Genomic DNA, 16,446 nt, shown 5'->3' with positions numbered 1-16,446 from the left:
TTTTTTATATGTTTGTTGGCCACGTAAATGTCTTCTTTTGAGAAGTGTCTGTTCGTATCCTTTGCCCACTTTTTGATGAAATTTTTTTTTCTTGTAAATATGTTTAAGTTCCTTGTAGATTCTGGATGTTAGACCTTTGTCAGATGGGTACATTGCAAAAATTTTCTCCCGTTCTGTAGGTTGCCTGTTCACTCTGATGATGGTTTATTTTGCTGTGCAGGAATTGTTTTCTTGATTTCTTTTTCAGATAGTTGTAAGTGTACAGAAATGCTACTGATTTTTGTGTATTGATTTTGTGTCCTGCAACTTAACTGAGTTTGTTTATTAGCTCTGACAATTCATTCATGGAGCCTTAGGGTTTCCTAAATAAAATAAGATCATGCCTACAAACAAAGGGAATTTAGCTTCCGTCTTTATGATTTGCAAGGCTTTTATTTCTTTCTCTTGCCTAATTGCTCTGGCTAGAACTTCCAGTACTATTTTAATGACAGTGGTGAGAATGGGTATTATTGTCTTCTTGAGGAACAAGACATTGTTTCTCAACTCATGAGAGTCATTTTAATAAGCACTCAAGTATTGTCATTCCTGTTTGACAGTAGGCCATATTTTGAGTAACAAGGGTCACAACATAACTTGCCTTTTGGTGAATCAGTTGGAACCAGTTTGCCAGTTAGTTAAAATAAACTTTTCTTTGCATTGGTATTACTAGAAGTAATTGTGCTTATTTATAATTAATAATAATTAAATATGCTTATTCTTAGTTACCTAAAAAATTATGATTTTAATGACCTCTTGGTTGATAATGGCTAAGCTGCCTCAGCTTCTCCAATTTAGCAACCCAAGTACATATCAGTTCAAAGTAACACAAATTGAAGCAATTATGTATGATCACATAGGAATGCTTCTGATTAACAAAATCCAGAGGACTGGTCTTTGCCTTGATAACCGGAACACACCGCATCCATGGTTTCACAGCTCTTGGCTATTATTGGACTTACTTATTATATTCTTTAATTCAAGAAAAATTGTAGTTTCATTTATTTTGTTCTTAATAATTTTAAATTCTCTTTAGCCTCCTGGGAATGGGAGGGGCTAGCTGGTATTGTCTCCTGTACCTCAGATTTCACTTACACATAAACATTAAAGGGGCGTAACTTAGGGAGCTCTTTGCCTCTGTGGACTGGTGGGGAAAATCCAGGTGTGTCTTAAATTCTAATAATCATGAAAATCAGAAATCATAATGTTTCAAATACAAATCTTCATACATGGAAAATACAATTGAATTAAACATTTTCTTCAGTGTAGGAGACATTTGTCAGATAACAGGGGATTCTCATTTGGCTAAGAGCTTACCTCTAAGATTCATTAAATGTATTTAGAGCATATTTTTTGTAGTTTGTAATTATTTTATTTTCTGAGTTATTATTTGGATTATTTTCTCTTTTATTTATGTATGCATGTGTCTCTGCTCCCCAGAGGCACCCTTTTGCTGTTGATCCTCATTTTGGCATTGAAGCTAAAAACCCATTCATTAAGGTTGGATGAAGTGGGCTTTGATATAGCTAGCATTTGGCAGGTAGAAAATAGACAATCATGATTAAAAAAAGCTGTAAGCGGTTACTATAAACTATTTTTAAATTTCTAAGTATTTTAAATATTCAACAAATGTGTAGACATTTGATATGCATCTATACTGTGAATAAGAACTTAAACTTCTAATATTCACATTAACTTTCCTGATTTTATAAATTCTCGTTTATTTTTCATCTGAACATTGCAGAATGACATCTACATAAAGTAAGAGCAAATGTTAATTTGAACACATTCTACCCTAATAGTGCATGTTTTGAAATTGCTTTGGCAGGATCTACTAATGTATTGGCACATTCTCTTCATGGAGTTCCTCATGTGATAACTGCAACATTGCACATTATAATGGGTAAGAATTCTTCCAAAGTAGTTCATATTTTCTAAGGAAATTTTGATTTATATAAGGAAGGCCATCTTATTTCCATCAGACTTTAAGAAAAGGCAGGTTCTTTGTCTCTTAAAATAGAGAAATGTTTGACTAAAAAACCAAAAAGCAATGCTTTACTATGTGGATTGCCTGTCTTTTCAAAATACTTGCTTTGTAAAGAGCAGTAAATGAAGTTTTATTGTAATCTCTATAGAAAAAAATATTGTAGTGTGCTCAAAATAATAATTTTATAACCAGATGAAGAACATTAATGAATACTCTTTAAGTATATCCAACACTGATGTAGGAGTGTACCAAGACTCTAGGACTAGGATTATGTTATTAATGAAAAAACATACCAGAAAAAAATTTCAGCCAGTATACGTCTATAGATATTTTATTATCCCAATTGGTAAAAAGCATATAAGCTCAGGTATATGTAACACCAAACTACTGTTAAATCTAAGTTTACCTTGCCTATCTACTTTAACTTCGTTTCTTTGACCATGTTTTATAGGAAATAGCAATAAGCTGAAAAATTTAGTACTCTGGGTTTCTTCACTAGTAACCTGAACAAGTTAAAAATGGTAATTGTTGTAGTTACAGGTAAAGGGAACTGAAGAGAAAGTGAGGGATGTTCATGGTCTACAGTACCTTGAGATATTCTCCTATAAGCCAATAAATATGCTCTCTTATGTTTGCTGTTTTGATACAAGTCCTACTGTACTCACTGACTAATATTTAACGTAATATTCAAGGGCATGTACAGTTGGTCGACGTCTGCACCTTCAGCACCGCTGGCAAGCTTCTTCGCTTTGGGTTCTCAGCCATGTTTGGCTTTGGTGGAAGAACTTTGGCTCTGGCAGAAAAATATCGATGGATGTCCCCTAACCAACGGAGAGATTTTGCTGTTGTTAAGGCACTGGCAAAACTTAAGTAAGTCCTTTTCTTAAACCAAAAATTTTGTATCCCAGGTTCAATGACTGTTAATAACAAATTTCATTACATTTTAGGGCAGAAGACTGTGAAATATCATTTTTACCATTTAACAGCTCTGATGATGTGCAAGAAAGGTAGGTAAAAACTCAATGTAATACAGATAACCTATATCTTTCTTTAAAGCATAAAACATTCTGACAAACAATTGATCAGACTTAGGATCTTTGGTTATTTTTCTAACATAGTAGTAAAGAATATAGAATCACAGACTCTTACAGGTCCTAGTAAGCAAACAACTACTCAGTCAGCCTTTTTCTCTTTTTCCTTCCTTCTTTCCTCCCTTCCTTCCCCCTCTGTCTCTCCCTCCCTCCTTCCATTCTCTTTTTCCCTTCCCTTCCCCTTTCTTTCCTTTCCTTTATTTTTTTCCCTTTCTTTCCTCTTCCCTTTCCCTTTTCTTTTGAGTGCCTACTATATGCCAGGCACTTTGAATACAACAATGCACCAAAAAATGAACACAACACACAGTTTTGTCCCTCATGATAATTTTGGTCTAGTGTGTAATACAAATATTAAAGCCATATTAAAGAAGGGTTATAGTCTTTGAAGAAATAGTACATTATTATTCCTTATAATACTAGTTTACCTTTAAATGAATCAACACATTATGTTGGCAGCAACAAAATTGTACACGTTTTTACTTACTATCTAATTGAAGAAAGTATTTAACATATGTAATGATGAGTTCTCTAATTTTCTCGTATTTATTAGATTTGTGTGTGTGTGTGCGTGCGTTACCTGTTTTATGTCTTTGTTTTGTTTTCTTTCTTTTAGGAGGGCACAGGGATCTCCCAAATCTGGTGAGTCGAAAAGTATCTCCTTGAGAACTCTGCCAGGTTCTGTTGACATTTTGCTCTGATGAGGGAAAATAACTAATCACTTTCATTACCTTTAGACTGTAATGATCAATGGCAAATGATCCAGGGTCAGTTCTTGAATGTCAGCATTATGGCAATTCCTTGCCTGTGTTCAGTGGCACCTAGAGGCTTGGCACCTAATACCAGGTTAGTAAGCATTTTTATTGAATTGTTGATACATTTCTTATAGACCATTTTTTTTTCCAGGATATCCAATTAACTGTTGGTTAGCTAGAAACTTAACAGGTAGTTTATCTTTGTATATTAGAGATTCTAAGGGATTTGTCGTCACAGTAGGTTGAGAACAACTGTTGAACTGGAATAATTATCAGATAATCATTGACTAATGTCACTGAGGCTAAAATAATATTTCCTAAGTTTTATTGATAGAATTTTATGCCTACTTTGCTTGATTTATTCATTTAGTTGTGGAGAACATTATATTAAATACTGACATTTCTTGTGAATGTCTTTGCTGTCCAACTTTAATGCAAACGTAAATATCCTCAGCATGAAAATCACACATATGTATATTTGACACTGTATTAGTCTGTTTTCATGCTGCTGATAAAGACATACCTGAGACTGGGTAATTTACAAAAGAAAGAGGTTTAATGAACTTACAGTTCCACGTTGCTTGGGGAGGCTCCACAATCATGGTGGAAGATGAAAGTCACATCTCACATGGCAGCAGACAAGAGAGCTTGTGCAGGGAAACTCCTATTTTTAAAACCATCAGATCTCATGAGACTTATTCATTACCATGAGAGCAGCACAGGAAAGACCCAACCCCATGATTCAGTTATCTCCCACCAGGTCTCTCCCACAACACATGGGAATTATGAGAGCTACAAGATGAGATTTGGGTGGGAACACAAAGCCAAACCATATCAGATACCTTTAGTCAAAAGAAACATTTCAGTTCTATTTAATGTGAATAGTAGTGCATATCAATCTCCTGCCCACATATTCAATTGAATAAAATATGAGACATCTTATATATATCTTTTTATCCATAGGATATAGACATTCCTTCTCTTGCACATTCTTCTTAAGCAGCTGTCCATTATGGGGCTGAAAATATTTCTTTCCTGAATCCAATCCTGTAGAGTGTAGGAGAAAGGATCGTGAGTGTTGTGAAATATAGCCAATAAACAGGGAAATATTCAAAGTTAGAGAAGAAAAAAGAGAAACTGCAAACTTCGATATTGAAAACCCAGATGGCAAGGTCCTCATTAATTACATCTAGTGCTAAAACTTGAGTATTTTGAACCTTGTGTGATTTAGAAATTGAGCCTGATAGTTTTCCCCCACACCCTCAGAAATCCTAGATAGCTGTGTGCTTTCGTAATGTAGTTTCCCTGACTAAACTTGAAGATGCGGCTAGCTGACCAAGGAGCTATGTTCTGCAGGACTTGAGACAATGTTTATCTAACCCTGTTTGTTTAAGGACCTTCTTGGGAGGGTAGACCTGCTCTTCTGGGAACAATCGATTCATAGCTCTGTCAAAGCCACTCCGTAAATGTTCAGCTTGACTAGAATTCCACTGTTGCCTCTGCAGGCTTAATCAGTATTGATGAATTTTTCAGAGAAGGATGACTAATTAGAGATTTCTTATGTGGTTTATAATCACAACATGCCATCTTTGCAAAGACCTTTTGATCAAGACTCATTTGACCAGAGATTTTTCAGAGATGTAGCTTCTGATGATTCAGGAAGATTGAACAGGAGATTTCACTTTCTTCTTTTTCCCTACCATGATAAATAATAATTTATGTTAAAATATTTCAGTGCAAATTGCCAATAGGAACTAATATTCTTATATTCTAAGTATTCTAAGATTAAATGTGTTCATATATGTGAGACATTTAAAGCAGTGCCAGCTATGTAAGTTGTGTTTCTATTTCAAGTAAATATTGCAAAGCAGGCATAGGATAATGCTTTTAATGTTTACAAAATTATGCAATTAAAAAAAAAGATGCACAGTAACACTACCATGAATGTTTTGGTGCTGTTTATTTTTAATTGGGAAGAAGAAGCATGATGGAAAGCATACTGAGCACCTGGAGTATTGGTGCTGATGACCATTTTTTCTCTGTGTGCCTTTGAACAAATCACTTAAACTCAGAGTTGTCTTTTCCTTCTACGTGAAATGAGCGAATGATGAGATAATCTCTAAGGTCCCTTACAGCTCTGACCTGAGCTTCCATAAGATACTAAGAGCTCTTTTTTTTATTTTGTTGTTATTCTTAGATTAACTTCATGTTTGCACTGAAATCAAGCTAGAAGTCATTTGTATGTATTTCTGCAAACCGCATTCTATAGCTTGATGCATTTGTGAGTGGCTGTTTTGGCACTAAATCACACCTCTGAATTTTCAGTCTCTTATATTGGATGGAACAGTTATGCAAGATTAAAATGTTCAGTCATTTAACTGAACATGTGTGGCAGCATTTGTTCACTCCATTTCATCCATCCAAAGGCCACTTTGATTTATTTCATTTCCTATGTCACTTAGACCTTCTGTCTATAAATAAATATTTAAATCACACTTTAGATTTCAGAAAATGTTGAGCTATTTGTTACACTACTTGTGCATATTAACTCTTCTATAATCTTTTAACAACATAGTTTCACATTTAGAATTTCTAATTACATTGTATTTTAAATTATGTCTTGATATGTGAGTAGGATGCTTGATGGTTTGTTTTGTAAAATGCTCTAATGTAAGAGCTTATTGAGAAGGAAGCCAAAGATTTAATAAAACTCATTTGAAAGCCTGCATCATTTAAAAAATAGCAAGATATGGTTTATGAATTTTAGGTAAATGTAACATGGTGATTTATCTATCTTGTCCAATACTTTCAGTAAACAGTATACTTGTTATAAGGAACAGTATGTCATAATTTTTGGTATAATCTCTTAGTAAACTTCTTAATGTCTAATAGAAATATTTAATTTCAGATTGAATAATGGAAGTATGGCTCTTATAATTGCCCGAAACACTTCTCGACCAGAATTTATAAAACACCTGAAAAGATATGCCAGTGTAAAAAATCAGGTATAGTAAATTCTTTTTGTTACTTATTTGCAAAGCTATTAATCATGTAGAAAAAGTTGCCACAAGCATTGACATCGAATCCTGCCTCATAAGAAGGTTTCATTTTCTTCTGAATATATTAATCTTTTTTTTCCCAATCTGTTTCATCCAAATTTTGAAAAGCACCCACCAGGATTAATATAGATTGGCCTTTTTTGAATGATGAATTAGTGGTTATGTATATGTAACCACAAAGATAAAATAGGAAATGTAGTGTTATATTGCAATGTGAAATAAATTAAGGATAAAATTACATACTCAGGCTGTTCTTCAGAATGAAAAGAAGTGAAATTTGAGAGTTTAGCCTTCTTGATATTATGGCAGCAGACTTTCTAAAGTTATGATCTTTAGATCTTCCTGACATTTGTTTGCATATCTGCCTATGCTCATTGCAATAGATCTGTAGATATGTATTTAAAAATATGACACTTTTATACAAATATTCATTCAAAATGAGAATATGTGAAGATATATATTTCCACTTAAGTGATTTGCTTTAAAGAGAAACAGTAACTATTACAAGCCATATTATTTTGGCAGCTATTTTGACCTGATTATTAGGAAAATTATCCTTGAAATATTTGAATTTCTGAAATTGTGAGTCTTTGAAGTACATAGGTATGGTTGTAAAACCCTATAGTTTCACACTTTTTTTTTTTTTTTTTTTGAGATAGAGCCTCGCTGTGTCACCCAGGCTGGAGTGCAGTGGCGTGATCTCTGCTCACTGCAACCTCCGCCTCCCACGTTCAAGCGATTCTCCTGCCTCAGCCTCCCAAGTAGGTGGGATTACAGGCTCACACCACCACGCCCAGCTAATTTTTATATTTGTGGTAGAGACGGGGTTTCACCATGTTGGTCACGCTGGTCTCAAAACTCCTGACCTCGTGATGTGTCCACCTCGGCCTCCCAAAGTGCTGGGATTACAGGCGTGAGCCACCACGTCCGGCCCACACATTCTTAAAGGTATAAAATGGTGCTTGGATATAGTTGGGAGAGAACAGACAGGAGGAAGACGAGACTAAACCCAGCCAATGACTGGCAGCTGAACCTTGCTTATGTACCTTAGCCATAGCAAGTCTCTCCATTTTTGCCTCATTATATTTTCAAACTTTCTTAGGCCATCTTCATGAAGTTTGATCTTCTATCTATAACATTATTTGATCCTCATGTATTGAACAACTAACTGGGCTGCTTAGGAACTTAAATCATAAAAAATTAGTTACAGTTCCACTTTCTTTATATGTCAAAGTAGATCAGCAAGTATAATGTAGGTTGTGAGCCTACATAACACCTTTATGTATGTGTTTGGGTGGAATATGGAGATTTATTGATTTTCAAAGGAATATATGCCTTTTCACATTTTAATAAATTTTTAAACATTAAAATCAATTTTTAAAAAACCCAAAGCACTATATATTCATTGCTGTTTTTAATTCAGAAAATAGAAACAAGAAAATGACTTAAAGCACTCAAAATTCCATGTTCCTCAAGATTAGTATCATTACCTTGGTAGAATTTTTTCCAAATCCTTTTTTATTAAATAAATGAGAAGTTAAGTAAGTATTAACCTCATTCATGTGCCTCTATTTGAGAACTTAAATAGTATTAACCTATTAATCTACCCCTGAGAAGTTCTGTATTTATTTTGGGGAGGTGTATGTTATACAAATTGTTTATGGAAGATCTCTTTTGAAATTGCCTATGGGGCAAGTCTCTCAGGCAATTTTTATAAATATTCTTTTTTTTTAATCAATATACCTTTCTTCTGATTTTAAAAGCAATGGTTACCTTACACATAAAGACAGACATACAGAAAATAATAAAAATCTGTATCGATAGGAAGATGTTTTCTAAAAGAGATAATATTATGCAGGATTTATCATATTTTCTCATGTACTCTACGAGGCATATCTTGCTTTTGACACAAGAAACAGTTGCCTGTGTGTGATTCACTGGCCTTAACTCTGTTTTATTTATCAACTTTCAAAAATTAAAATCCATGCTATTTTTTTTTTTGCAAAGAATTCTAAAATATTTTGCATAGCGTATATAGTAAGAATAATTAGATTGATTCCCAGGGTGACTGCTTTCAAGCAGTGTTAATTTGATTTGTTAATTATCCATACAGGTGTGTTTATTTAGGCTCTTTCCTTCATGGTGACATTAAAAATGTGAATTTACATAAATTTTGTAAGATCATGAAAATCAGATCTATGTAAAAATCATGTCTACTGCAAATTCGTAGCAGTGCTGGTATTCAGGAAGGAAAATGTGGCAATTCAGTCTAAGGAGAGTAACATCTGCTTCTGTGAACCATGTTTACCAGGTTGAATAAGCGAATGTTACTGTATAACACCGTAAAATAGATTGAAACCACCATGTGTGGAGTGGCTCCTGTTCCTTCCCCATCTCTGTGTAAAATTAGATAGAGGCTGAACACTACCCTTCAAAGTCCTTGCAGCTCCATCCTATTGCTTTGCCCCCCTTCTCACTGTCCACACTTTTCTCTTTCATTGTGACCATTTTTGGTAGGGAGTTTAAAACCTTAAATGTGAGTGCTTCCCCCCGGGATTTCTTTGCAGCCCTCTCATCTTCTCAGGATGTCGTCTCCTGGATGGCCTTATTGCCCCTCACTTTTGAACTATCTGAACATCATGCACTCCGAAGGGTTCTGTCATCTTGTCTTATCTGCAGGACCTCTGTGTTCTTGTATGCTGAGGAGGTTCTGAAACTCACCGGCATCTGGAGGCCAACATGTCTACAGCTGAGCTTATCTTTTCCCCTAAAGTTGTTCCTTCTGCATTGCTCTGTGCAGGTCAATGGCACCAATTTCTATCCATCCAGGTTACCCTGAACTGTTCCTTCTTCCTCATTCGTCACTACCAGTCCCCTAACTTGTTCTGTCGGTCTCTTAATGTTTCTAAAATTTCTCCCTCACCTTAATTCAAACTTTAATCCTTTCTTGCTTACAGTAGCCTCCTTTTGGCCTTCAGGTTCTCTGGTCTTGTCTTCCATACCTCTTTTTAGAGAAACTTTTTTCTAAGACACACATTGGATTTCTCTCCTGCTTGTTCAGTGCCTTTCTCTTGTTGTCAGAAAAATATGGAATTTCCTCAGTCTGGAACATGTGGCCTTGGTATCCAGGTCCCTGCCTGTGTTGCAACCCCACCTCTTATTACCACCCTCCACCACATTCCCAGTGTCTTGGCATTTTATTCATTGGCTAAGGTTGCCATAACAAATACCATGGAAAAGATGGCTTAAACAAACAAATGTATTTCTTTCATGGTTCTGGAGGCTAGAGCTGCAAGACGATGTCAGCAGTTTTGGTTTGTCCTGAGTCTTCTCTCTCTGGCTGGCACATGGCACCTTTCTCACAGCACCCACAAGTGAGTGGTCTTTCCTCTGTTCATCCCCGATGTCTTTTCCTATGTCCAAATATCCTCTTCTTAGAAGGACACCAGTCGTATTGGATGAGGGCCTAAAGACATCATTTTAGCTTAATCATCTCTATAAAGATCTTATCTCCAAATATAGTTATGTTCTGAGGTATACAGGGCGAGGATTTCAATACAAGAATTTCAGGGCCAAGGGGCATGATTGAGCACCTAGGAGTCACACTGAATTCTGTGTAGTTGCTTGACCATGGTTTGCCTCTAGTTTTTTAAATGCTTCCTCTCTCCAGACTTTCTTCTCCAGGCTAAGTCTTATATGTTCTTTAAGGCTCAATTGAAATGGGAAGCTTTCCCAACATCTGTAGCCTGTTTGCCTCCTCTTGTTTCCTCCGTTGAACTCCACGCTTGCGCCATCATGGCACTTCTCTGTATCACAATTATAACTGTTTACTTCTCCTCCCCATGCCCCAAACATACCCTCACACAGGATACTAAGCTCTTGGCTCCCTAAAGTCCCACTTAACAGTGTCTGTGGCTTCACAGTTAAAGCATTTGAAGGATGGCTAGATCTTCATTTTGTGAGGTGTGCACATGACAACTGCTGATTTAAGATAATAGACTTACTGGTGGTGGCTGTCAATTCTTGGCATTCCTTGGCTTACAGCTGCATCACTCCAGTCTCTGACTCTGCCATCCTTGGCATTCTTCTCTCATAAGGACATCAGTCATATTGGACTGGGGCCCACCCTAATGACTTCATCTTAAGTTGATTTTACCTGCAAAGCCCCTACTTCTAAACAGGGGACATTCACAGGTACCAGGGGTTAGGACTTGAACATAGTTGGGGTGGGGGAGGGAAATATAATTTAGCCCATAACAGGCAGTTGTGTGTTTTAAATGAATTATCAACTAACATGAATGATTATGTAGATAATTCTACAAGGATGAGGCATGTAGCCAAGGCTTTATACCTGAGGTAGGAGGTCTAATGCAGTTACTGTCAAACAGTTTTACTTGGGGCCCTCTAATTCTGTACCTCAGTCACAACAGCTGATGCCATCATATCATCTACTGTTTAACTGTGTTTACAGTATAAACTGGAAAGTCGGCTGGACCTTGGTATCTACATATGTAAAATATGGGTGTTGAGGAAAATATTAGTTTTCTGTCAACTTTTAAAACTATGTTTCATTGAGGTTTACATGTGTAAAAGGGGAAAAACTATGTAGATGATGTTTAATTAGGAATGTATCTCATGTCATTTTTCTGAAAACTGAAATGAGTAGTTATACATTTCTGCTCAAGTTATCTGGCTATATTTTCTTAATTATTTCAGAAAATACATAGTGCTTTTTCAGTGTAGTTTACTTAGGCAAACAAGAAAAAACACAAGTTGAAGTTTACCTTGCACCATTCTATAGTGGTAAGTAAACAGTGATCTTGCAGCTTGTGTCCATTGTTAAAGTGGGAATGGGGCAGGCAAACACCTTTTAAAATCCATATTTGATTGGCTTTCTCTTTTAAAAGACGACATACATCCCATTTTATCTTCAGAAGTTTAGACTTCCGTTCTTCCAAATTAAATTCCAAGTGTGAAACTTGTACTAGTTTGCTTTATGTCAGCTAAACTAATTGACAAGTTGATAAACTCAATGGATTATATGTCTTCTGTATCTCCAGGCCAGTATTAAAGATTATCTTTAATTGAAAAATCTACAGTATCACTATTATATGCAACTTCTCACAGATATGTTACTATTTGTCATAAAACAAGATTTCTAGGTGCTAGATCTAAACCCAAAATGCTTCGGATAAGAGATTCCTTCTTCCAAAAAAGATTTCTAGGTGCTAGATCTAAAAGAACCCAAAAGGCTTTGGATAAGAGATTCCTTCCAAAAAAAGCTGGAGATCCCTGTTCATAGTCTCAAAGCTATGAAAATGTCAGCATACATGTTGATATTTACTTGTGAGAGAGGGCACAGTGAACTTTGATTTGCGTTAGTAGCTAGAGATAAACCAAGTATAATGATTATTTGTATTTTAGTTCAATTTTCCATTTGTTGAGACTTACACTGTTGAGGAAGTAAAAGTTCATCCAAGGAATAATACTGGTGGATATAATCCAGAGGAGGAGGAGGAAGAAACTGCTTCAGAAAATTGTTTCCCTTGGAATGTAGATGGTGATTTAATGGAAGTTGCATCAGAGGTCCATATTAGGTAAGTCTATTTCACTGCTTATATGTCAACCAGTAAACATAAATCTAATGGTACAATGAAAGCTCTCCTCTGAACTATCAAAGCAGGCAGTTGGTTAGTTTTTAAAAAATCAGTAAATCAGGGAAGCATAAAGAGACATGCACAAATTTCAATAAATAAAAAGTAACTTTACATTTATTCAACTGTTATGTAGAGCCAAGGCATTTTCTTTGGTTATGCATGTCTACATTGGCTTTCTAATTTATTGTTGTGCATAAACTACAGATAATGTCTACAACTTCCATTCTGGATTTTTAAAAATGGATCAAGATCTTAAACCTTTTAGTGGAGCCATCTGAGTAGTAAAGTGTTAGATTTTTATCCTTCCATCTTAGTTTCCTCTCACTCATAATTACTGTAACACGTTTTGTTCAGCAATTTGCTTTTATTAGGCCTTTACAAAGCATTCAACTTCCCTTGGGAACAATTTTACATAGCAACTGGTATAAACAGGTTTAGGAACCTGCAAACGCATCCTTGGTAGGCGTTGTGACACTCAGTGGTTAGAAGAAGCATGCAGGGGTGCCCACTAGACGTGGGTGTTCTAGAGGCATGACTGACTGTTTTACAGAGGTAATAGAGAGCATTGGAAAATCAAGGAAGTCAGTTTAAGGAGGCTTTAGAGCAATTACTGTTGTTGATGATTTATCAGACCTTCTCAGTTTTCTAGATTACAGCTCTGTTGTGAATGCTGTGTTTGTTATCAATTTGTATTTGGCATTGTGTACCATACTTATTAGGTGTATGTGTGAAAAATAACAAAATAAGTTGATGAAATAATGTATTTTCTTTACAGATTGCATCCAAGACTTATCAGTCTTTATGGAGGAAGCATGGAAGAAATAAATGATTCCAAAGTAACATGTAATTGTTTCTAAAAGAAATGTACAAACTAGAATTTTAATATAAAGAAATATGGCCATGCTTTAAACCTGTGGTCCCCATCCTTTTTGGGACCAGTTTCATGGAAGACAGTTTTTCCCTGGATGGGGGAATGGTTTCAGTATGAACTGTTCCACCTCAGATCATCAGGCATTAGATTCTCTTAAGGAACATGGCACTCTAGATCCCTCACATACCAGTTCATGATACAGTTTGCACTTCTATGAGAATCTAATGCTGCTGCTGATCTGACAGGGGGAGGAACTCAGTAATGCTCCATTGCTCTAACCTCCCACTGTGTGGCCAAACAGATATCCTAATAGAAATTGCTATTTTTGATGTTACTAACAATTTAGCCTCTAGGGCTTTAAAAGTCAAGATGAAATATCAATTCAAATTCTGGTTTTTTACAATGTGTTTATTGGACACACAAAAAACTTTGCAACCATCATAATACATCAATATTTAACCTAGATAATTCTGAAATAATACAGATTTCATAAGTCTGCCTTGATTTACTGCTCCCTAATCCAGAGCAGTTAAATTTCAAAATCACAGTTAGTTATATAGTCTACCTGCCCAAAAAGAATAACCCATCTTAAAGTGGTAGGGTTTTAAAATTCATCATACGTAACAAAGTTGATAACAAATACTATTTTGAACTGGGCAAAATCTAGCCCAATATGTAATTGTGTTCCCCTTGTATCTGAGAGGCCTGTGTTGGACAATCATAGGTACTCTGCTTTCACTGTACTCAAATAACCTGAAATATATAGTTGTTTCTGAGTAGGAAAGAACCAAATTTAAATTTCTTTAGAGACCATCCTGGAGAAGACAGTTCTGAATCGGGGCTTGATTTTTCATCTATGATCCTAGATGTTCTCCTGAAAGAAGGACTAGCCTTTTTATAATGATATAAAGTTTATTCCTGTGTATACACACTCTGGATTCAGGAGGTTTTGTGCTTGTGTTTCACTACTCAAATGCCTTCACAAATCTCAGAACATTCCTCACCATCACTGCAGGCCTGTGAACAGAACTTTCATCAATTAGGATGACTGGCTAGTGGCAGGGACTTCATATAAAGAAATCTTTTCCAGAATTGTTTTTCCAAATTGCCTTCTAATTTGATCACTTCCTATAACAGATGTTCAAAATTCGGCTACAGCTCTCTTGTGAAGACAGAGTCAGATAAAATTATATTCTGCAATTATCTAGATCATAAGCATAAAATAAATATTACAAACATGATTGTATTTAAAGAAATTATTTAAAATCCAGAAAGTCATTTAAAATAGAACCTCATATAGTATGAACAAACTATAAAAATATTTTACCTGTCACTTAACATTTCATGAAAATTTTGATGTCTTATTTATATTCACTGTATACAAATTGAATCAGTATCTTTCAGCTAAATTTATGAATTTTGTTTCTTCATTTCCATGATTTGTAAAGAGTAACAAAGAATTACATCCAAGCAAATATTTGTGTGACAGTCAATATTTTACATAGTACATAATATGTACATAATATGTATGAAGTATAGGCCCCCTAGTCTTTGCACAGCTTTGATTTTAAAGTTATTAGTGAGGTATGGTTTCTGTATTTTTAAAATCAGTGTATATCAGGTAAAGTGCAACACTCACAATCTTTTGTTTCAGAATATAAATTCAAATATTTTATAACAAAAGATTTGAAGATGGTTCTTAACTATTTACTCCTGGGTATGCTTGATAAAGGTGTGTTATAGGAAGAATGGTAAATATATACCTACATAAAAACACATGTGTATATATACAGAAAGATGGGGAAATCCATAGCTGTATAAAAAAATAATTATCCAGAAGTCATTTCACTAAGCTCAAACCAGTGTGCATGTTCAGTCTGAAGTTTGCCAATTAGGCCTATAATATTCATAGTCTGCTGAAAAAAATGGTTGTTGGAACAAAGCCCATAGGAAATGTATTATAAATAAAGGGCTTTAAAGTGATAATGGTCCACTTCTACTCATTAGAAAATTTGGGAACAGCTCTCTAAAAAATTATATTTTTAAAGAACAAGTATCAAAGATGTATTTGAAATGAACCTCTGCCCACCCAGTGGGGTTCATTTTACCGAGGCAAGCACATAGGGTAAGTAGTATTTCAAGTCTAAGACTTCTCCAGTATAATTTAACTCAGTTATACTTTCATTTCAAGATATCTTCAAGGGTTTACTTTTCTTGAATAAATTGAATGCTTTAGTGTTTCTCTACCCATTTAAAAGCTGAGAGATTATCTTTGGCTGTATTATTACCTTTGCAGTTCTTCTATCTCAAAGAGTAATCATTGCTGAGATTTTCCCCTTGCATGAAGACATAATATGTCACAAGATCATGAGTAAAAGAAGTCCGAACAAAATTCATTTTTTCTTGTAAACAGTGTCTCTTAAATTTCTTTACTACAACCTGAGTCTGTTTTCCATTCTCTCAATTTGAAAGAAGTCCTTAATCATCATTGCTTTTACTGTTGATATAACTCCAACTGTCTCTTCTGTTTTCTTCTTGTAGGATAGATTTGTATTGTCTTTTAAAGAAGCCGGCCTGAAAATAGCATTACATAATCACTAGTGTATAGTTATGTACACTCTCTTATCTACTATACTCATTTCTAATATCTAAGCAGTTAACACCAATATTTCTTAAACTGCATCCCTTGTAACATCAATCATAAAGGTTTAACAGAGGTAATCAGTAAAAATTAGTGGGGACATACTGGGTTAAAGAAACATTTTTGTTTTTAATGCAGAAATTCTCAGTGATACACACCACATTCTCTCCAAAATTGACATTCAGTGTAATTTGCAATCTTTTCCAAATGGTTTTTTAAAAGGAACGTCTTTCAAAACAAATTAAGAAGGCATATTTTTCTAGAAAGACTTGGGTGTTGAAGAGAAATGTGAGATCAGTACTGAGCAACATAAAAAGTTAACATTAAAATAGTGAAATATTTAAATCTAATA

General features: G+C 35.0%; 2 protein-coding genes across 5 annotated transcripts in view; one reads left to right on the top strand and one right to left on the bottom strand.

Moving 5' to 3' along the window:
- The window catches only part of CERKL (ceramide kinase like), a 121,375-nt gene extending 106,010 nt beyond the window's left edge, over positions 1-15,365 (top strand). For all 4 annotated transcript variants that reach the window (XM_054479297.2, XM_054479299.2, XM_054479300.2 and 1 more), the window contains 8 exons: positions 1,865-1,939; positions 2,716-2,893; positions 2,971-3,030; positions 3,728-3,753; positions 3,849-3,957; positions 6,775-6,871; positions 12,350-12,522; positions 13,358-15,365. In XM_054479297.2, coding sequence (XP_054335272.1) covers positions 1,865-1,939; positions 2,716-2,893; positions 2,971-3,030; positions 3,728-3,753; positions 3,849-3,957; positions 6,775-6,871; positions 12,350-12,522; positions 13,358-13,439 — 800 coding nt within the window. In that variant the 3' untranslated portion in view covers positions 13,440-15,365. The remainder of the gene's footprint in view (positions 1-1,864; positions 1,940-2,715; positions 2,894-2,970; positions 3,031-3,727; positions 3,754-3,848; positions 3,958-6,774; positions 6,872-12,349; positions 12,523-13,357) is intronic.
- ITGA4 (integrin subunit alpha 4) overlaps positions 13,844-16,446 on the bottom strand; it is an 80,251-nt gene continuing 77,648 nt past the window's right edge. Inside the window, exon 28 of the mRNA XM_054479296.2 lies at positions 13,844-16,027. Coding sequence (XP_054335271.1) covers positions 15,932-16,027 — 96 coding nt within the window. The 3' untranslated portion in view covers positions 13,844-15,931. The remainder of the gene's footprint in view (positions 16,028-16,446) is intronic.

The sequence above is a fragment of the Pongo pygmaeus genome, chromosome 11 (genome assembly GCF_028885625.2).
Source record: "Pongo pygmaeus isolate AG05252 chromosome 11, NHGRI_mPonPyg2-v2.0_pri, whole genome shotgun sequence".
Lineage (NCBI taxonomy): Eukaryota > Metazoa > Chordata > Mammalia > Primates > Hominidae > Pongo > Pongo pygmaeus.
The sequence above is the reverse complement of the archived record's forward strand: the minus strand, read 5'-3'. Positions and strand labels throughout refer to the sequence as shown.